Raw genomic sequence first — 23943 nt, 5'->3', positions numbered from 1 at the left:
AGCTTGCAAATTCTCAATTATGTCTACTTCTTCACTAGTATTTTAATGGCAAGTTGGAAGAGGATACATCAGGGGTTCATGGTCAAATGCAATTTCAAATTATAAATTAATGAGGTCTGTGAAATACATGACTTAATACATGAATGACAGATGTCATCATAGTATAAAGCCTCCATCACATTAACTTCATGTTTGAGTAACATGGGCCAAACTGGTTTAAAAAAAAAAAGTATTAGGCTTTTTTTTAAGGTTATTTATTTTTCTCCTTCCTTTTTACTTCTATTTTCTAGTCACTGGTTTTATTGAGTTACAATTACCTGGGCAAAAATTTTTTATTACATACTAACCATACCTCTCACTATAAATTTGTATGGATCATCTGCATTAATGTTCACCTAAAATGCATAGTCATACCCTGAACAAAGAGTACTCTCATTCCTTTTTATATATAGTCTGGTTCATTATGACAAATTCATAGGTGATTTGCTGTACTTTCATAAGGGAAGAGTGTGAGGACTCTCAGTGAAAAGACCAAGAACTGCTCAAAATAACATCCTACTACTTTAATACAATGTTAGTGTAAAACACAGCAACATATTTTTTTCTTCCCCTTACATATGTGCTTCATTGTCTGCAGAAGGTACAAAATATCCATCATTATTTAAGCATTCTAAGTTTGCTTCATTCATATCTTTTCTTCCATTTTCTGACGCCCTGGTATTTTTTCCTTGATATATTTTCTTCATAGTGAAAATTAATACAACAAGCAGAATAAGTGCTGAAAATCTTAAGCTCACAATCAAGCCCAAGTAGGTATTTCTGTTAAAAGAGAAAAAAATTGAATTTCCATTTTCAGTCATTTAAAACAATTTACAGTGTTGTTCTCCAGTATGCAGAAGACCTCAAGAGGAAAAAGAAATGGGATTTGAAATTATACATAAGAATATTCAGTCAGCAATTCTAGTGGTTATTTTTACTGATACATAGGAGGGTTTTTAAAATTATTTTAAAAGGAATATATAAGCCACAGAAACTAAGCATGATTAATGATCTACCTAAATGCTTTCCATAAAAGTAAGGTATACTTGGAATGTTTAGCTTTCTCAAAGATGGATTAGTTCATGTGTAATGGAAAGAGACTATGAAGGAAATGAATTAACTAACAGATCATCAAATTGAATTCATTTAGATTGAACCAGGAGCCAAAGTTTAGTTTATAGGCTAAATGCAGTCCACAGCCCATGCTGTATGGCCTAGTGGAAGTGGTTTTTTTTGTTTGTTTGTTTGTTTAGTTTTAGTTTTATTTATTTATTTATTTATTTGAAATTTGTTGTCAAATTGGTTTCCATACAACGCCAGTGCTCATCCCAACAGGTGCCCTCCTCAATACCCATCACCCACTTTCCCCTCCCTCCCACATCAACCCTCAGTTTATTCCCAGTTTTTAAGAGACTCTTATGGTTTGGCTCTCTCCCTCTCTCTTTTTTTTTGCCTTCCCCTCCCCCATGGTCTTCTGTTACATTTCTCAGGATCCACATAAGAGTGAAAACATATGGTATCTGTCTTTCTCTGCCTGACTTATTTCACTTAGCATAACACTTTCCAGTTCCATCCATGTTGATACAAATGGTCAGATTTTATTCTTTCTCATTGCCAAGTAGTATTCCATTGTGTATATGAACCACAATTTCTTTATCCATTCATCAGTTGATGGACATTTAGGCTCTTTCCATAATTTGGCTATTGTTGAGAGTGCTGCTATAAACATTGGGGTACAAGTGCCCCTATGCATCAGCACTCCTGTATCCCTTGGGTAAATTCCTAGCAGTGCTATTGCTGGGTCATAGGGTAGGTCTATTTTTAATTTTTTGAGGAACCTCCGCACTGGTTTCCAGAGCAGCTGCACCAGTTTGCATTCCCACCAACAGTGCAAGAGGGTTCCTGTTTCTCCACATCCTCCCCAGTATCTATAGTTTCCTGATTTGTTCATTTTAGCCACCCTGACTGGCATGAGGTGACATTTCATTATGGTTTTGATTTGTATTTCCCTGATGAGGAGTGACGTGGCGCATCTTCTCATGTGCCTGTTGGCCATCTGGATATCTTCTTTAGAGAAGTGTCTATTCGTGTTTTCTGCCCATTTCTTCACTGGATTATTTGTTTTTTGGATGTGGAGTTTAGTGAGTTCTTTATAGATTTTGGAATCTAGCCCACCTACTGGAAGTTTTTAACAAAGCTACATTAAATTATCTTGCACACATGGTCGATTCTTATGATTCTCAGCTTTGGTTGCACATTAGAATTATACCAGGAGATTTTTTTAAATCCCATGCCCATGCCACAGTCCCTGAACAATTAAATAAAAATTTCTGAAGATGGGACACAGATATTTGCAGTTTTTAAAGCTCCTCAGGTGATTATAATGAACAAGAAAGACTGATTGTCACTGACCTAGTAGGTTAGGAAACACTCACTGGCCTCATGACATTGTTAACTAATTGACAAGCTTTACACACAAAAAATATTTGAACAATTATTAGGCTTAATTGAAGCTGAATGGATTTATAGAATTTTGAGCCATATAAGCTTAAATTTATTAAAATTACAATAGAATGTTGTGGTGTCCCACATATAACAAAAGAAATATTTTAAACCTTCAAATATATTTGTCTCATCCTTGGGTTATGTCAAGTAGTTCTACAACAATGTTAAACTTTTCAGAATTTCTATTGTTACTGAGAAAAATTACTATGTGTTTCTGGTTATGTAACTGTTGCTAAGAAAACTTGAGTAAACTGGGTTTAGGTTAGGGATTGATATCATAATGTAGATTTCTACTTCTTGGAGTAGGAATTGTTTACATTATTTTTATGCTAGATAAAATGAATGAACATTATCTGGTTACCTCAAATATTAAATCCAAAAAAAATCATAAGGTGACTAGGTTTTGCTGTTTCTTCACTGGGGAACACACTGCTTTTTTAAAATTCCACTTTAGACAATGTCTAGGCAGTACTTTTCAAAGTACTTTAGGCAATGAACACAACTGACCAAAAGGAAAGTGATAAGGCCCTTGAGTGAGCTTCAAAGTGTTAAGAGTTCTAAAGAGGGTTAGTTATCTCCAGCTGGTTGCAATATTGCAAACTTCATGACAGAAAGTAGTAGCTTTCTTAGACTGCCTTCTTTCACTTGGCAATGTGCATTTAAGATTCTTCCTAGGAGGGGGGGCCAACATTGTGGAGAAGTAGGGGGATCCAAAGGTCCCTCGTCTCACAAAGTAGTGTTGAAGCTAAAGGACTTTGAACTCCAATAGTCCAGAAGGAAAAGAGACTGTGGCTTCCAGGGACCCACCAGGACAACCTGATGGGTCATAGGTGTGTGACTGTGAACTGGAAGAGACAAAATGAACCGAGGGGAGGGATCCCCTTCTGCAGAGAGACAAAGGGAAGAGAAGAAGCAGCTGGGGAAGCATAGGTCTGTATCTAGACAAGAAAAATCACAGACTGGGACAGAGAAAGAGGCAATCTCTAACTGAGGGGCTTTCTCCGGACTGGGACTGGGGTCAGCTGCCTGGCCTGTGCCCACCAGTTAGGAACCACCTATTGGGCAGCATGGAGTGCTGCTTCCCCAGTACTGGGCGCACAGAGTGGGAGTTTGAATTCCAGCCAAGCACCAGGACACTGGAGTTGGCGGAGCAAGACAAACCGCCTCATTTGCAGCCGAAGCACAGTGAGGACAGCTCAAACAGAGTGGTTTGGGACACCTGGCCCATGGAGGAGAGACTGGGGTGTCACCATTTTCTCCTCATCACCAACAAGGTGGGACTTCAGCAACGGAGACCCGGGGGGTGGGGCACAGTGGAGGCAAGGCCAGTGCACACCATGCCACGCCCCTCTGCACCTGATAACTGTGTATCTACTGGAGTGAGATTGATACTGATGAAGCAGATGGCCCCTACTCCAGACCAGCGCTGTCACATTGCCTGATTTAATTCTCAGACAATTCTTATTATATAGATACATTCTTCTTTCCTTTTCTCCTTCTTATCTCTTCCCTCCTCTAGCTGGTTACTCTGGTTGTGGGCTTGTTTAAACAGACATATTTAATCCATTCTCTTGATACATGTTCCACATCTCTTTCTTTATTCTCCTTTCTCTCTCTCTGGATTAAGCCCTACAGTTTCTTTGTATGGATAACTTTATTTTCTTTTTCTTTTTCCTTTACTCCTTCTTTATTTTTCTTACTCTTTCTCTCTGGATTAAGCCATATAGTTTTTCTGGTCAATTTTTATTCTTTATTTTTCCCCTCCCCTGTCATTTCTCTCTTTGTATGGGATAAGGCCTCTTCCATCAGTACCTCCTCCACCCTTTTATTTACTTGTAGCTCATGTTTGGTTTTTTTGTTTTTGTTTTTTTGTTTATGCGTGTGTTTGAGTGTTTTTGTTTTCTGTGTGTTTTTTTGTTTGTTTGTTTTCCTTTCTGGGGATACTTCAAGGAACAAATCAAAGCACACCTAGTGAAGAGTTCAAAACATCACTATGAGTAGGGAGATAAAGTAACCAAACTCACAACAAAAGACAGCAAGTACACTCTCCAAAAAACACCTCCTGAAGGGCCAGGCCCTGGACAGTGTATTACCCCTCTTTAATATAGTAGTTCTCAGAGGCACAAGACACATAACAAGCTTTTAAAACACATAAGGGACATAAAACTAGCCAAAATGATGAAACAGAAGAATTCTCCTCAAAAGAAATTCCAGGAAGAAAGGACAGCTAAAGAATTGCTCAAAACAGATGTAAACAGTATAACTGAATAATAATTTAGAAAAACAGTCATAAGATTAATCTCTGGACTTGAAAAAAGCATAGAAGACAGCAGAGAATCTATTGCTGCAGAGATCAAGGAACTAAAAAATAGTCATGATGAATTAAAAATGCTGTAAATGTGGTGCAAAATAAACTAGAGGTGATGACAGCAAGAATTGAAGAGGCAGAGGGGGAGACTGGTGAAATAGAAGATAAAATTATGGAAAAAGATGAAGCTGAGAAAAAGAGATATAAAAAAATTCTGGATCACAAGGGGAGAATTAGAGAACTAAGGGATTCAATGAAATGGAACAATATATGTATCATAGGAGTTCCAGAAGAAGAAGAGAGAGAAAGGGGCCAAAGGTGTGCTTGAACAAATCATAGCTGAGAACTTCCCCAATCAGGGGAAGGAAACAGACACTGAAATCCAGGAGGCACAGAGAACTACCTTCAGACATAACTTGAATTGATCTTCTGCATGACATATCATGGTGAAACTGGCAAAATACAAAGATGAAGAAAGAATTCTGAAAGCAGCTAAGGATAAACAGGCGTTAACCTACAAGGATAGACACATAAGGGTAGTAGCAGACCTATCTACTGAAACTTGGCAGGCCAGAAAGGAGTGGCAGGAAATTTTCAATGTGCTGAATAGGAAAAATATGCAGCCAAGAATCCTTTATTCAGCAAGTCTGTCATTCAGAATAGAAGGACAGATAAAGGTTTTCCCTAACAAACAAACCTGAAGGAATTCATCACCACTAAACCAGCCCTACAAGAGATCTTAAGGGGGGCTCTGTGAGTGTTGTAAAGACTGTAAAGCACCAGAGACATCACTATAAGCATGAAACCTACAGATAACACAATGACTCTAAACCCAATCTTTCAATAATAACACTGAATGTAAATGGACTAAATGCTCTAATCAAAAAACACAGGGTATCAGAATGGATAAAAAAAAGACCCATCTAATTACTGTCTACAAGAGACCCATTTTAGACCTGAGGACATCTTCATATTGAAAGTGAGGGGATGAAGAACCATCTATCATGCTATTGCAAGTCAAAAGAAAGCTAGAATAGTCATACTTATATCTGAAAAAAAAATAGATTTTAAACTAAAGACTCTAACAAGAGAGGAAGAAGGGCATTATATCATAATTACAGGGTCTATCCATCAAGAAGAGCTAACAATTATAAATGTTTATGCACGGAATACAGGAGCACCCAAATATATAAAACAATTAATCACAAACATAAGCAACCTTATTGGTAAGAATGTGGTAATTGCAGGGACTTTAATATTCCATTTACAACAATGGGCAGATCATCTCTACAGAGAATCAGTGAATAAACAATGTCCCTGACTAGTACACTGGACCAGATGGACTTGACGGATATATATAGAACTTTTCATCCTAAAGCAGCAGAATATACATTCTTCTCAAGTGCACATGGAACATTTTCCAAGATAGATTACATAGTGGGTCACAAAACAGCCCTCAGTAAATATAAAATAATTGAGATCATACCATGCACACTTTCAGATGACAATGCTACGAAACTTGAAATTAACCACAGGAGAAAGTTTGGAAAACCTCCAAATGCATGGAGGTTAAACAACATCCTACTAAAGAATGAATGGGTCAACAAGGCAATTAAAGAAGAAATTTAAAAATATATGGAAACAAATGAAAATGAAAACACAACAATCCAAACCCTTTGGGATGCAACTAAGGCAGTCCTAAGAGGAAAATACATTGCAATCCAGGCCTATCTCAAGAAACAAGAAAAATCCCAAATACAAAATCTAACAGCATACCTAAAGGAACTAGAAGCAGAACAACAAAGAAACCCCAAACCCAATAGAAAAAGAGAAATAATAAAGATCAGAGCAGAAATAAACAATACGGAATCCAAAAAAAAAAAAACAAAAAACTGTAGAACAGATCAATGAAACAGTTGTTTTTTTTTAAAAAAATAAGCGGGGCACCTGGGTGGCTCAGTTGGTTAAGCATTCGACTTCAGCTCAGGTCATGATCTACCAGTCCATGAGTTCAAGCCCTGCATCAGTCTCTGTGCTGACAGCTCAGAGCCTGGAGCCTGCTTCGGATTCTATGTCTCCCTCTCTCTCTGCCCCTTCCTGCTCATGCTCTGTCTCTGTGTCTCAAAAATATAAAAACATTTTAAAAATTTTTTAAAAAGAAAAATAAGCAAAATTGATAAACCCCTTGCCAGAGTTCTAAAAAGAAAAGAGAGAAGACCCAAATAGATAAAATCATGAATGAAAATGGATTTATCACAACCAATCCCTCAGAAATATGAGGAATTATCAGAGAATACTATGAAAAGCTATATGCCAACAAATAGGAAAACCTGGAAGAAATGGACAATTTCCTAGACACCCACACACTACCAAAACTCATATGGGAAGAAACATAAAATTTGAACAGACCCATAACTAGTGAAGCAATTGAATCAGTTATCAAAAATCTCCCAGAAAATAAGAGTCCTGGACCAGATGGATTCCCTGGGGAATTCTACCAGATATTTAAAACAGAGTTAATACCTATCCTTCTCAAGCTGTTCCAGAAAATGGAAATAGAAAGAAAACTTCCGGACTCATTATATGAAGCCACTGTTACCTTAATGCCTAAACCAGACAGAGACCCCACAAAAAAGGAGAACTACAGGCCAATACCCCGATGAACATAGATGCAAAAATTCCCAACAAGATACTATCAAACTGAATTCAACAGCATATAAAAAATATTATTCACCATGATCAAGTGGGATTCTTTCCAGGGCTGCAGGGCTGGTTCAATATTCACAAATCAATCAATGTGATATATCACATTAATAAAAGAAATGATAAGAACCATACGATCCTGTCAATAGATGCAGAAAATGCATTTGACAAAATACAGCATGGTTTCTTAATAAAAACCCTAAAAAAGTTGGGATAGAAGGAACATACTTAAACATCATAAAAGCCATATATGAAAAGCCCTCAGCTAATATCATCCTCAATGGGGAAAAACTGAGAGCTTCCCCCCTGAGATCAGGTACACGACAGGGATGTCCACTCTCAACACTGTTGTTTAACATAGTGTTGGAAGTCTTAGCATTAGCAATCAGACAACAAAATGAAATAAAATCCATCAAAATCAGCAAAGAAGAAGTCAAACTTTCACTTTTCACAGACCACATGATACTCTACATAGGAAAACCCAAAAAGACTTCACCAAAAGACTCCTAGAACTGATACATGAATTCAGCAAAGCTGCAGGGTACAAAATCAATGTACAGAAATCAGTTGCATTTCTGTACACCAATAATGAAGCAACAGAAAGAGAAATAAAGAAACTGATCCCACTTACAATTGCACCAAAAACCATAAAATACCTAGGAATAAACCTAACCAAAGATATAAAAGACCTGTATGCGGAAAACTATAGAAAGCTTATGAAGGAATTTGAAGAAGACACAAAGAAATGGAAAAAGATTTCCTGCTTATGGATTGGAAGAACAAACATTGTTAAAATGTCGATAGTACCCAAAGCAATCTATACATTCAATGCAATGCCAGTCAAAATTGCACCAGCATTCTTCTCAAACCTAGAACAAATGATCCTAAAATTGTTATGGAACCACAAAAGACCCTGAATACCCAAAGTAATATTGAAGAAGAAGACCAAAGCAGGAGGCATCACAATCCCAGACTTTACCCTCTACTACAAAGGTGTAATCAAGACAGTATGGTATTGGTACAAAAACAGACACATAAACCAATGGAATAGAATAGAGAACCCAGAATTGGACCAAAAAATGTATGGCCAACTAATCTTTTACAAGGCAAGAAAGAGCATCCAATGGAAAAAAGACAGTCTCTTTAGCAAATGGTGCTGGGACAACTGGACAGCAACATGCAGAAGATTGAAACTAGACCACCTTCTTACACCATACACAAAAATAAACTCAAAATGGATGAAAGACCTGAATGTGAGACAGGAAACCATTAAAACCCTAGAGGAAAAAGCAGGGAACAACCTCTTTGACCTCAGCTGCAGCAATTTCTTACTTGACACATCTCCAAAGGCAAGGGAATTAAATTACTAGTAAAAATGAACTATTGGGACCTCATCAAGATAAGAAGCTTTTGCACTGCAAAGGAAACAACCAACAAAACTACAAGGCAACCGACAGAATGGGAAAAGATATTTGCAAATGACATCGGGTAAAGGGCTAGTATCAAAAATCTATAAAGAACTTACCAAACTTAACACCCAAAAAACAAGAAATCCAGTGAAGAAATGGGCAGAAGACATGAATAGACACTTTTCCAAAGGAGATATCCAGATGGCCAACAGACACATGAAAAGATGCTCAATGTCACTCCTCATCAGGGAAATACAAATCAAAACCACACTCAGATATCACCTCACGCCAGTCAGAGTGGCCAAAATGAACAAATCAGGAGATTATAGATGCTGGAGAAGATGTGGAGAAACGGGAACCCTCTTGCACTGTTGGTGGGAATGCAAACTGGTGCAGCCTCTCTGGAAACCAGTGTGGAGGTTCTTCAAAAAATTAAAAATAGATCTACCCTATGGCCCAGCAATAGCACTACTAGGAATTTACCCAAGGGATACAGAGTGCTGATGCATAGGGGCACTTGTACCCCAATGTTTATAGAAGCACTTTCAACAATAGCCAAATTATGGAAAGAGCCTAAATGTCCATCAACTGATGAATGGATAAAGATGTGGTTTATATATTCGATGGAATACTACTTGGCAATGAGAAAGAATGAAATCGTGCCATTTGCAGCAACGTGGATGGAACTGGAAGGTATTATGCTGAGTGAAATAAGTCAAAGAAGGACAGATATTATATGCTTTCACTCATATGTAGATCTTGAGAAACTGAACAGAAGACCATGGGGGAAGGGGAAGGGGGAAAAATAGATACAGAGAGGAAGGGAGACAAACCACAAGAGACTATTAAATACAGAGAACAAACTAAGGGTGGATGGGGGGATGGGAGAGAGGGAAAATGGGTGATGGGCACTGAGGAGGGCACTTGTTGGGATGAGCGCTGGGTGTTGTATGTAAGCCAATTTGAAAATATATTCATAAGAAAATAAAAATAAAAATCTTTTCCATCAAAAAAAAAAAGATTCTTCCTGTCTCAGGGTACCTGGGTGGCTCAGTTAGTTAAGCGTCTGACTCTTGATTTCAGTTCAGGTCTTGATCTCAAGGTGATGAGTTCAAGTCTCTGTGGGGCTCCACACTGGGCAAAAGATTCTGCCTTGCCTTTCTGTAGCTTAATAGCTCATTTCTTCTTATGGTTGAATAGTATTCTGTTGCATGAATGTGCCATAGTTTGTTTATCCATTTACCATGGAAGACCATCTTAGTTGCTTCATTTTTTTTTTGTCAATTATGAATGAAACTGCCATAAATATTTGCATACAGATTTTGTATGAGTGTAAGTTTTCAGCTTATTTGGGTAAATACCTTAGAAGCACAATTACTTGACCATATAGCAAGCCTATGTTTAGCTTTAAAAGAAACTGTCAGACTCTTCTAAAGTGTCTGTACCATTTTGCATTTCCACCAGCAAAGCAAAAGATTTCCCATTGTTCCATATCTTTGCCAGCATTTGGAACTGTTTATTTTTTATTTTTTAGGAGCTCTTTATATATTCAGGACATTTGCCTTGTGTCTGGTTATAAGTTACACCTTCTTTTTCCAATTTACCTTTTGTCTTTGAACTTTGCTTCAGTTTTGGGACACAGAGTTTTGTTTTGTTTTTTCTACTGTGGTTTTAGGGGCTAGGATCATACTGAGCAACACATTCCTGCTTCCTAGATAATTAAAAGTATTTCTACCAGAGTTTTTTTTCTAATACTTGTAGTTTCATATTGTAAATATATGTGTTTGATTAATGTGCATTTATTTTTTATGTAAGGTTAAAGTACTATTGCAACTATTTTTTTTCTAGATGACCATCCAGTTGTTTCCCCATGAGTAGAAGATTGTAGAAACAACATTTTTCCTTTTTTTTCCAGACCTATGACCAGAGCTCCAGCTGATAATTTTATATCATCTTAGAGAAGCCAGAATGTCACTGAAAATAGTTTTCTTTAGTATTAGGAGAGATTTTAGAAACAACAACAACAACAACAAAAACCTGAGTACAAATCCCAGATCTTATTGTTATTTACTGTATGATTTTGAACAAATTACTTATTCTTTTTGAGTCTTTATTTCTTCATATTTAAGGAAAAAGGAAAAAAATCCATTTCCTACAGTTGCTAAGAGTATTAAAATGAGATACCATGCTGCCTGATACAACATGAATACAAAGTTCATTAAATGGTGTTTATAATCATTATTATACCGAAAATGACATGTCATCTTTTAGGCATTAATATAGTCAAAGGAAAAAATCAATTCAAGAAATATATTTATGACATCTTACCCATATAATCTGGAGTTATACAACCTGCAAAACCCTCGTTTCCCACAGCTGCTGGTAGACCACTTCATACATGCCTTATCAATCAGAGCCCCAAAATATATAGGAGCTGGAATTCCTCCTGCAACATGAGATGAGAAAAGGTCAATTCAAGGAACATGTTTCAAACATAACTATGTGATATTCCACACTGATACATTTTAGATTAAGTAAAAGTTAAAAATTTTAAAGCACTCTTCCATTGTTTTGACCTAAATTTACTCAATAATTGAGACTGTTAGGAATCTCAAAGGCTCAAATCATATATAATAGCATATATCTGTTATCTACCTCACCCGCCACACATAGGGAAGAGAAGATGGAACATTAAACGCATGTACACTCTGTTCTTATGATTCCCAAGTAACTTAAGCCTGACTGGTGAAAAGGAGAATGTTGTGAGTAAAACATGAAAGTTACGTTGGTTCGTACATAATTTTTCTTAGGCAAGGAAAGCTGAGGAATGGGAGTAGAATTATAACTTCACAGGGAAAGGTAAATGTTCTCAACTCAATTACTGCAAAGTCAGGAGAGTCTTGTACGCTATTTTTAAGAAAATTAGAAGGTAGGGGCACCTGGGTGGCTCAATTAGTTGAGCGTCCAGCTCTTGATTTCTGCTCAGATCATGATCTCACAATTCAAGCCCTGTGTCAGGCTCCGCACAGAGTGTAGAGCCTGCTTGGGATTCTTTCTCTCTTTCTCTCTGTACCTCCACGGCTCATGCTCAATTTCTCAAAACGAAATAAACAAACAAAAAATTAGAAGGTAAATGCCAACACTAGCTCTTCCTCCACAGACAAGCACAGGCTCAGCTTCACAGAATTCTAGGCATCTTGGCAGGTTGTCCTTTCTTGGCTTAGAGCTCCCCTTCCACTTTGTTGGTGTCATTAAAGCCCACAATCCTGCATTTTCTCTCCATTGATTGTGCACATTTTTAAAATCTCCTGAAGGAGCATGGGCTGTTCAAGTTAGGGCTGGTGGCTGAATTTTGTTTCTGTTAATGTTCTGATGAAAATGATGCCTAGGTGTCTAGTGGTCTGTGCCTAACCCAGGTTTTATTTGTAGTGTACAGTTTTACAGAATGTAAAGCTTTTTAGAAATACATATGCTGCCTTATAGAAGAAGTGCCCATCTATTCCTACTGCTATTTTAATAAACTCTGAGATAAACTCCTAGTTCAAAGGACTAGTAATTTGAATAAAATTTTAGGGACATGCCAGTAGAGATCTATATTGCATATGGTGGAACTGAAGTGGCCATGTTTTTACTTTGTTCTTTTTGTATTTTGATGAGTGGCTGACAATTTTTATTTTGTTACATAAAAGTGGTAGTGATTCATATTTCACAAATTTTATTAATTCCATTTACTTTTAATTAGTCTCAATTTTCTGAGAGTGAAAAATTGGAGATGACAAAAGTCTGGTGTCTGGGCTAAACATATCTGAGGAAAACTGGTACTGAGAAAATGGGTGAAAAATTTGCAGCTTTCCACAAATCACAGCCACCCTTTGAAAAATGAAAAATTCATGCCAATAATTTATTTTCCCCATATAATACCACCAGTCTGACCAAACTGACCAAACTTAATGCATTAAATGTTTTAGGTAACAACCTTGGTCTTAAGTCATTACTAGAATTTTAAAACTTCAAATTATTTTTTGATTATCCTTTTCAGTTTAATGATTCTCTATGGACTCCTCACAATTTACACATATTTTGTATTCAAGAAAATTATTTGTGAAAGTTCACTACTCAGGATGCACTTTTTTTCTCCCCATAAAAGCAGTTAGGTTCTATGCACCATATATTGGACACATCAAAATAATGTGCTCAATTAGGATGGTAAAATTCCTTGCTTTCTGTTTTATGGCATTAGAATAATTTCCTCTAGTCTCAATCTTATTTCAGAATCTAAGGAGGAGTGCTTGCTTCCACATTCTATTTCATCTGCTAGCTTCTATGGCTTAGCTTCTAGGAGTGAGGCATCTCCATCATATCTGGAGGCAGGAAGCTTCTAGGACAGACAGAGCTGTGAGATTAGAGAAGAACAGAAGGAAGGCTGGGTCGAGAACTAAGTGGAATCCTGCAGCACCTCCATCTTCTTCTCTCCATGTGTTTTGTATTTCCTCTTTCTACCTTTAAGGATCTGTGGCCTTCTCAAATATACTTCCTGTACAACTTCTCCAGTGCAATTAGCCATAGAGTTATGTTTCTTCCTTTTGCTTGCACGGATCCCAGGGACTGGCCCCTCTCGCTTACTTTTCCTTCTGCCATCAGTGGCTGCCTCCAGGCCTGGTCAGTCTTCTACCCCAATCCCTACAGGAATGGTGCTCTTTTCCTACTTCCCAGGAATAAGCATACTATGTTAATACATCTTACAAAGGGGCTTGCACAGGAGTTAAGTTAGGAGTTGTTGAGCTAGCAAGGGAAATCTGTGTGGTATAAATGGCAAATGACAACAAGGGAAAAAGGGCGATATCCTATATCTTGTACTAATCACCGCATTCGAATATTTAGAAATAGGACTCTAACCTCTGGAGTCTACAGCCCTACTCTTTAACAACATAAAACATTACTTCCTGAGCTTTCTTTCGTTCAGAACACTCCTTTAGTCCCAGATGTTCAGTCCTACCATTTAGTTCCCATTTCCTCTCTCATTTTTAACTTCTGATAAAGGTTAGGGTCCCCAGCCTTAGAGAAGAGGGACAGCAAAAAGTCTGCTCCTGTTGTTTCACACAATCTCAGCCTGACCAGATACCCAGTACTTCCAAGCTGTTTTGGGCATTAACGTCTTTGTGTAGAAGGAAGGCCCTCCACTTTGCCTATGGGAAGTAATATTCCTAATTCTAAAAGTAGAGAAACTTGGAGGATCACTTATCTTTGTGTTAAAAAGAGTATAAAACAAATATGATGACTCTTTGTTCTAGTTAAACCTTGACGTTAACTAGAATGAACAATCAAATTCTCTTTTAATAGATTTTGGATACTAGCCCTTTGTCCAATATGTCATTTGGAAATATCTTTTCCCATTCCGTTGGTTGCCTTTTAGTTTTGTTGGTTGTTTCCTTTGCTGTGCAGAAGCTTTTTACCTTCATAAGGTCCCAGTAATTCACTTTTGCTTTTAATTCCCTTGCCTTTGGGGATGTGTCGAGTAAGAGATTGCTACGGCTGAGGTCAGAGAGGTCTTTTCCTGCTTTCTCCTCTAAGGTTTTGATGGTTTCCTGTCTCACATTCAGGTCCTTTATCCATTTTGAGTTTATTTTTGTGAATGGTGTGAGAAAGTGGTCTAGTTTCAACCTTCTGCATGTTGCTGTCCAGTTCTCCCAGCACCATTTGTTAAAGAGACTGTCTTTTTTCCATTGGATGTTCTTTCCTGCCTTGTCAAAGATGAGTTGGCCATATGTTTGTGGGTCTAGTTCTGGGGTTTCTATTCTATTCCATTGGTCTATGTGTCTGTTTTTGTGCCAATACCATGCTGTCTTGATGATGACAGCTTTGTAGTAGAGGCTAAAGTCTGGAAAGAGCTCACCAAACTCCACACCCGAAAAACAAATAACCCAGTGAAGAAATGGGCAGAAAACATGAAGAGACACTTCTCTAAAGAAGACATCCGGATGGCCAACAGGCACATGAAAAGATGTTCAACGTCGCTCCTTATCAGGGAAATACAAATCAAAACCACACTCAGATATCACCTCACGCCAGTCAGAGTGGCCAAAATGAACAAATCAGGAGACTATAGATGCTGGAGAGGATGTGGAGAAACAGGAACCCTCTTGCACTGTTGGTGGGAATGCAAATTGGTGCAGCCGCTCTGGAAAGCAGTGTGGAGCTTCCTCAGAAAATTAAAAATAGACCTACCCTATGGCCCAGCAATAGCACTGCTAGGAATTTATCCAAGGGATACAGGAGTACTGATGCAGAGGGGCACTTGTACCCCAATGTTTATAGCAGCACTCTCAACAATAGCCAAATTATGGAAAGAGCCTAAATGTCCATCAACTGATGAATGGATAAAGAAATTGTGGTTTATATACACAATGGAATACTACGTGGCAATGAGAAAGAGTGAAATATGGCCCTTTGTAGCAACGTGGGTGGAACTGGAGAGTGTGATGCTAAGTGAAATAAGCCATACAGAGAAAGACAGATACCATATGGTTTCACTCTTATGTGGATCCTGAGAAACTTAACAGAAACCCATGGGGGAGGGGAAGGAAAAAAAAAAAGAGGTTAGAGTGGGAGAGAGCCAAAGCATAAGAGACTGTTAAAAACTGAGAACAAACTGATGGTTGATGGGGGGTGGGAGGGAGGGGAGGATGGGTGATGGGTATTGAGGAGGGCACCTTTTGGGATGAGCACTGGGTGTTGTATGGAAACCAACTTGACAATAAATTTCATATATTAAAAAAAAAAGAAATTCTCTTTTAAGTTACTTAGTTTTCCTCTCATTTTTTATTTACAACAAAAATAGAAATTATTTTGAATTGTAACTTCTAAACATTTCTTATAATTGGAAATTAATTATATTCAGTCTGTGAGCTTTGGCATGAAAATTTGTATCTTAAATTTTTAATCTCTATATTTAGCATACCTAATGCTCGTATAGTTAGTGAATGGAAACCCACTGCAAGGGATTTCAGCTGAGGTTGAACATTTCTGAAATAAAATAAGGGCAAAGAAACATTAAACATCTCCAAAATACCAAACCAAGTTCAATACTTAAACATTTCTTGGGGCTCCTGGGTGGCTCAGTGAGTTAAGCATCTGACTCTTGATTTCAGCTCAGGTCGTGACCCCAGGGGCATGGGATCAAGCCCCGCATCAGGCTCCATGGTGAGCATGGAGCCTGCTTAAGATTCTTCCCCTCCCTTCCTCCCTCCCTTCCTCTCTCTCTCTGCCCCTATTTACTCTTTCATAAACAAACAAACAAACAAACACTCAGTGGCATTGTTCTTCATGATCAAATGAAAACCCTCAAGTGAATGGCTGACATTTCAAGTTGTCTTTCAGTTGTTTTAAAACGGGAACATATGAGTGATAACAATTATTATTCTCTTATTTTTCAATATGTTGAGATTTCAAGACAGTTTAGCATTTTCACATTTGATCCTTTGAAATCCTATCAGTTTGTGATTGGAACAGACTTTATTATGCCTACAAAGAAACAGATCTCCTGTGACCCATTCAGTTGACACAGGCCACGTGATACAGCAGATGCTTTTATTGAGGTCTTGGTGTGAGGAGAACTCTTTTACCATCCTATTTCTGTCATTTCTGCTAAAAGCAAAGTTCACTAATATGATTCATAAACCATGGAATATAACCAAGAGGGTCAAAAAAGATTCCTGTGTATTCTAGTGTCTAATGTATGTAAATGGCATTTTAAAGGGAGCAAGCACATTTGTATCCTCTCTTTTAGAAATTAACTCACTCTTCCATTTAGAAATTTCTTTCCACCATTCCATTTTTCTGTGTCCAATGAGATGATGACACTACCATACCTGTGATAGCCTAATACATTTCAAGTGAAATGAATTATCCAGCAGTAATGGCAGGATAGGGAGGAGTTGACTGTTTCTATGGAACATTTCTATGGAAATACTTGATTAACTAATACAAAGGTTTTTTTTTTTTTATTTGAACTGTTTGGATGACTGTATTTGTTCATAGAGATAAGCAGATTTAGTCATTCAACAGATGTCTAAGTGTCTCCTATGACATTCCATGCTAGTTCTTGTTCTTGAATAAGGAGATAATGGTGGTTCATATTGAATAAGTGACTTGGAGAAATCATGTAACCTCTCTTAGTATCAGTTTCCATATTCCTGAGTCCCTGGGTTCCTACATGGTTTAGTTCATTCTTTAATCACACCCAGTCTCTTGTTCTTACAGCACTCAAACTCTTCCATTATATCCCTTGTTACCAGGAAAATCTTTAGATCATATGTTCTCAGGAAAGTTTTCACTTTCTTGTTCTAACAAAGCCTGGCTTCCCCCTGATGGTTCTCTTTCTATGCAACTCTTTCAAGTGGGGGCTGTTTTTCTCCCATAGCCTGCAGTCTCACTGGGCCTCAAGAATAGATGTCCTTCTTGCCTTTTCCTTTACTTATTTTTTTACTACCTGCAGACCCTAGTGCCTCCTCTGAAAGACCTCTAACTTCCCTCAAGTATTGTGCCATTCTAATATATCATTCTCTAACTTGCTGAAATATCTATGGACTAGCACAACACTCCCTGCCCACCCCCCCATCATTCCTTGGCAATTTTAGTACTAGGCTGTGATTTTTTTCCCAAAACTATATCTGCCACTCTTCATAGTTATTTTAATAATCCATGTAAACCATCCTCTCAAAGCTCTGGCCTACATGTTTCTTGACCTCTTCACCCATTTGGGGTTATCTCACCCACTGCATGGTCATGCTAATCAGTACATACTTCCCTAATTATCAGCTTTGAGCTCCCTTCTTCATAACACCTCTTAACTTCACTGTATCCACTAAACCATCTCCAACAAAGTTCAGACCCACAGGGCTCTTCAGGACCTTGCCACCCTCCACCTTGTCCCCACCCATCTCCGTTTTCACCACCTCATTTCTTTCCTACCATGTTCTCTCATTACCATCCTTCCTTTCATATACCTTAAACTTCATGTCCCTCTCATCCATTATTGTCCCAGGCAAGCAAAAATGCTTTCATCCAACCCCTACCTTTTTCATTAGACCCCTCCAGAGCTGTGCTGACTTGAGGAAATCATTCAAACATTCTGACTAAGCTCATTTTAAATTCATAAGTACAACCCCCAAGGGCCTCTGGTACAATCCTACTGTATTTTACTAGCCCACTTTCCCAGTTTATTCTCCCAACCTTAAAGATTATTAGTTCCCACTTTCTGATCTCATTTCAAGCCACTTCTTTTTCCTCCTCTCTCTTAGTTGATTGCCTTGCATTTTATTTAGCAGAAAAAGTAGAAGCAATCAGAACAGACTTTCAATACACTTGTATGAGTAAAGCTAAACATGTAACTCTTTTTTTTTTACTCACATAGAAGACATTCCTTTCTGTTATAGAATAAACTCCATGCACTTGTTCATATCCCCTTTCACCTTCCCCTGTCATGTTCCCTTTCTTTCCTGTACCATCAATTTCCTTAAACTCTACTGGATAATTCTCATCAGTACACAAGCATGCTATAATATCTAACATAAACAGAAATCTTGACACCACACCCTTGCTAACTTACCACATCTCTTCTCTGATTTTTTATATAACATTACTAATATGAAGGATTTTCCCTGAGTATCTTCACTTCCCCTTCTTGCATTTTCTCTTGGTTCTTTGCAAAACAGCCCTTCTTTCCTCCCATCTTTATGCATTACTTTTGTTAAATCTAGTGACAAGTACATAATGAAATCCAACAATTACTCCCTAATCTTTAACTGCCATGATACACCTTCTTGGTTTCTCTCCAATCTCATGGAATCTCTTTCCTAGTTTCCTTCAATGGATTCTCCTCCTATTCTTGGTTTATGAGATTAGAGTGCCTGGGTCTTGGTTCTAAAATCTTATTTCTATCTGTATTCAATCTTTAGAAGGTCTCAACATTGCCAAGATTGTAAATAACATCTGTGTGTTATTCATTCCAAATTTAATGTCTCCTGCTCCAATATTTCATCAATAGGCATCTCAGACTTACAGGGATAGAACAAATTCTTGCTTATCCACTATCTTCAACTACCCTTCCTTAGTCTGCCTCAGTTTGTTGAAAGTACCACCATCTTCTCAGAGCTGAGCCAGAACCTTGAAATCATCCTTAAATTTTTCTTCTTACATGCCACATTCAATCCATCAGCAAATACTATTGACTTGGTTTTAAAAACAGATCAAAGACAAACTCATATCACTTTCTAATTCCTTTACCATCACTATCCTCAATCAAATTCCCATCCTGTGAAGAACTATCAAAGCCTTCCATTCTCCCTGATTCCATCCTTGAGTCCCAAAAACTTGATCTCCACACAACAGCCAGAGTCATCTTACAATTGGATAAGTCAGGTATATAATTTTAATGCCTAATGGCTCTGCTGGCTTCTTAATACAATTAGAATAAATTCCAAAGTTGTTTCTGTGACCCACAGGGTATGTTTTATCTGGACCATGCTCTTCCCTTGTACCCAGATCAGCATAGCTTATACCCTCATTTTTTATTGCGCTCTCTTATCAAGTGACTTCCAATGCACAATATTTGAATTATTATCATTTATTTGCCCCACTTCTATATTCTTAGTCTGAGTTATTTTTCTTCCTAGTGCTTAATACTTCTATTTTACATATTTACTTGCTTATTTATTGTTTCTTCTTTTATGCTCATCCAGTCTTTCACCCTCACTGGAAGCTAGTAAAAGAGGAGCCTTTATCACTTATGTTCATAGTTCTGTCTCAGCTCCTAGAATTGTGTCTGACACATAAAATGAATATAATGAATGAGTGAGTATCATCATTCCTGCTTAGTCTAGTTTTAATAATAGCCTTATGATGTAAGCATTGGAAAATCATTAATAGACTGAAGTTCATATTTTTATTCTATAGTCTGCTTCACAAAAGTTTTCTTTCATTAAAATTAAAGGCTGGTGAGAGATCAGTAAATGTTTTTGATGGTAATGTTTATCTTAACCACTTAATAAGGTAAAATATAAATGTCATCAATGATGAAACAGTGTTCTCTAAAACCCTCTATTCACTCTGCAAATATTTTAAATTAAAAAGCTAAGACTTAGGGGCACCTGGGTGGCTCAGTCAGTTAAGTGTCCGACTTCAGCTCAGGTCATGATCTCATGGTTCGTGGGTTAGAGCCCCGCATCAGGCTCTGTGCTGACAGCTCAGCGCCTGGAGCCTGCTTCAGATTCTGTGTCTCCCTCTCTCTCTGCCCCTCCCCCTGCTCTTTCTCTCTCTGCAAAATAAATAAACATTTTTTAAAAAATAAAAAATAAAGTACTAAAACATTTTTTTAAAAAAGCTAAGACTTAGATAAAGCTAATGCAGAATTTTGAGAGAGTTTTTTTTTTCTGATTATTAATGTGTAATTTGGCAAATATGGAAGAGTTCTGTTTTTGAGTAGACATTTTTTTTTAATTTTTTTTTTTCAACGTTTTTTATTTATTTTTGGGACAGAGAGAGACAGAGCATGAACGGGGGAGGGGCAGAGAGAGAGGGAGACACAGAATCGGAAACAGGCTCCAGGCTCCGAGCCATCAGCCCAGAGCCTAACGCGGGGCTCGAACTCACAGACCGCGAGATCGTGACCTGAGCCGAAGTCAGACGCCTAACCGACTGCGCCACCCAGGCGCCCCTTGTAGACATTTTATATTAAGGTGGAGACATAGCTGTAGAATAAATTAGCATAAATAATTTAACAAGATTTGGAGTAAGAATAAAATTTAAACAATTACAGACTCTGTCTGCTCATGTATATTCATTTTAACACAACTTATCACATTTGTTTTCTTTCCCTTCCATGTCATGTTGTTGGCTGACAGTGAACTTGTGGTTAACTACCTAGGTCCTAAAAGTATAATTTGGATGTTAACCCAGGTTACCATATTTACACCTGTATATTTTTGAGATATGCATGCAAGTTTTAATATGTTTTCAGTTTTAGGTAACTGAACAATTAACCTCATCAACATGGTCTGTGTGATCTTCTCCCTTCCTAACTCTCCAATCTTATCTTATGTCATAGACCTCTCACTCATGATGTTCCAACCAACTCAAACACTCCAGTTCTTTCTGGTCTGGAAGAATTGGCACTGATGCTCTTTTTCTATAAAGTTCTTCATTTGGCTAATGTTAACCTATTCTTTAGACTTTAGGATTCAATGTTGCTTTTTTTGAGAAGTCTCTGAGTCCTCTTCTCACTGCTCTTCACTTCAATCCTCAATTAGGTTTTCCTCTTTATTTTCTTTAATGTTGTTCTTTTTCCTTACTAGTACTAATGACAGTTTCTAATTATGTATATATTTTTAAACTTATTTTTCTTACATCATTATTTCCTGTAATAATCTAATGTGTATCTGTTTTATTCACCATGGAATATTCTTTAAGCATGGTGTAAGTATTAGTCTAATGAGTGAAAAAAGGAATGAATTCTGCTCATATATTTTTTTCTTATCTATGAGGGTAATTGAGAGACCAAGTCAAAAGCAATTTTGATGGTATATGAAAACTTTAGAATATTGTAGATGGTTTACATTACACAGTCTGGCTCCCAAATGTTTTCTTTCGATTAAATCAATGGTTGATTCACTCTGACAGGCTTATCCTGGTGTAAGGCATCTCAAAATTAGAAGTTCTTTTAGAATTACAACATGGATTTTTTTTTTCAGAATTGAAGTGATTTTCAGTCACTCCATGTCACAAAATTCTTCATAAGAGGAGAAAATATGAAATCTTGTTATCATTCATTATGGCATTGGAGTATCACAATAATCCTAAGAAAATGCATTCTTAGAAAATTAAAATGTAACAAAATATAAATTCATGTTCCTAATATATTATGGAAAATATGTACATTATTAGGTGTGTTTATTGTCTAAATATACATTAAAGTGCATTAAAAAGTCATACTTACTTAAAAACCAGCATGATAGTTGGGGTGCTTCCCAATGAAGAGAAAAAATAATTCAAGACTTGCACCAGTACATAAATATAAAATTTTTTTGTACAATGATTGTCTCTTGGGCATTCACCCAAATTCACTGAATTATTTTTGTTCTGGACACCAGTTACTTCCACACAACTACAGTTATAAAACACCTAAAAAATAGTTGTTGAGATATTACAGAATATATTTGTAAATTATGACTGGGTTATAAATCATTTCATTATAGCTAAAGAAGTCTCACCCATCAAGCTAAAATGTTTAGTTTTTAAAACATACAGTTGTTTAATAGATGAAAGGCAAAATTGTTTCCTCTATTACTCTAGAAAAAAAACAATTCACTATTAACATTTAACTCATTACTAATTTAAAAATTAGAAAAGAATAGAAAAATTAATGTTTGAAACTGTAAATAATTTCTCATTAATATAAATTCTTTTAAATAATTTTCTCCCAGTCAATTTTACTTTCTATAAAACATCTAGTTACTCTCCTTAACAATCCTACTAAGTGTCAGAAACATCTTCTGGGGAGAGGCTACTCAGAGAATCCAGAAAATATAGTTTTGTGGGGGGCAAAACCTGGAGCTCCCCATTAGAAATGGGGCAGAATCTAGGGGAATAGGAACTATGCAGGCATACTGGAACTACTTTGTACAGCAAACACAACATCCAAGAACATAATGACAGATTAGAGGATAGATGATGTTATCACCGGGGAGGTTCAACACAACAGAATACCCTAATGAATAGAGCACAGGGGAAGAAATCTTAGGAACAAATGATTTTAGAGATTTGATTCGGCAGGACGTTTATTTATATAGGTGGCTTAAATAAATCCTGTTTCAAGGCTAGGCTAAAAAAAGCAATTCACTTAAGCTTAAACTTCTTAGTACTCTAGACTATTTATTGAAGAAGGAATTGGAAGAGAATTTGAATCAGTACTTATCTGATGATCAAACTTTACTTTTTCACTAGGAATAATATGGAGGAATCCTTTATGTATCAAACCTATTGACCAATATAACCAAACTCAGGTACAAAGGACATTATTTTGAGTAATTAGGAAGGGATGATTTCTTACTAAGGATTTGGTAAAAGAACTCCCCAGTAGTCCCCAAATGTTATAGTCATGCCAGTATTAAGAAAATGTCTCCACAGTATACAGAGTTCTCTTTAGGATTCTAACATCATGTCTCTTCCAGGCCTTCACTAAGGGGCCAAGTGGGACCATGGATTAAACATGCATTTTCAGTGAAAAGCACTAGAGCCATGAATATAAAATAGGGGTTTTTAAGTATAGTCCTTGGATGTTAATTTATGGCCTGGCTTCACAGACTCTGGGTGCTTTATTCTTCAAATTCTCAATACCCTTCAATAATACAATTAGTAGGGTTATGGACAAGGAAAAGATGGAAAAAGTTTGAAAATCAAAGACAGAAATGTGTGGAAGAGGGCAATGATTGATTATAAGCTGATGATATTGCTAATGTTGGTGATAAGAAAATGGCTCCCAACTTTGTGAGTACTCAGTAGATTGTAAGTAGAATATCTGATCCCCAACTACTGGAAATTAACCCAGAGAATTAGGGAGAACCCATAGTTTGCATGGAAGGGAATATTTTAAATGAAAAAGGATACGGTATTTCTATGGAAGTTGTCTGGAATAGGTAGGCAAATGACTAAGTTATACTGGATAGAAGTGCTGCCCTTGGAGATACGAAAATTGGAAGCCAAGAATTGGATAGTCAAGTGAGCATGAAGCCTTGATTAATTTTTTGGAAAGTCAAAAGGGTGGTGAGCCTAAAGGCAATTTTGCATATAGATTGTTGTACTGGAAAGGCAGAAAGTACTGACAAATTGTTGGGTCAGGACTTTCCCCTAACTTCTGAAGGGTAGAGGATAAAGTAACCCTAATTGAATCTAATTAGTCAAATGAAGTGCTTCCTAGAGATCTTA

At 37.1% G+C, this 23943-nt stretch overlaps 1 protein-coding gene across 3 annotated transcripts in view; it reads right to left on the bottom strand.

Annotated features, from left to right (window-relative positions):
• Window positions 1-542: 542 nt before the first annotated feature.
• Window positions 543-23943, bottom strand: part of SLCO1B3 (solute carrier organic anion transporter family member 1B3) — a 207528-nt gene continuing 184127 nt past the window's right edge. For all 3 annotated transcript variants that reach the window (XM_078450054.2, XM_078450053.2, XM_078450055.2), the window contains 4 exons: window positions 21956-22140; window positions 15923-15987; window positions 11293-11410; window positions 543-819 (listed from right to left, as the gene is read on the bottom strand). In XM_078450054.2, coding sequence (XP_078306180.2) covers window positions 612-819; window positions 11293-11410; window positions 15923-15987; window positions 21956-22140 — 576 coding nt within the window. In that variant the 3' untranslated portion in view covers window positions 543-611. The remainder of the gene's footprint in view (window positions 820-11292; window positions 11411-15922; window positions 15988-21955; window positions 22141-23943) is intronic.

This window comes from Panthera onca, chromosome B4 (assembly GCF_046562875.1).
Source record: "Panthera onca isolate mPanOnc1 chromosome B4, mPanOnc1 haplotype 2, whole genome shotgun sequence".
In the NCBI taxonomy this organism is placed as follows: Eukaryota; Metazoa; Chordata; class Mammalia; order Carnivora; family Felidae; genus Panthera; species Panthera onca.
Note: the sequence above shows the minus strand (reverse complement) of the source record. Positions and strands in the feature narration are given on the sequence as shown.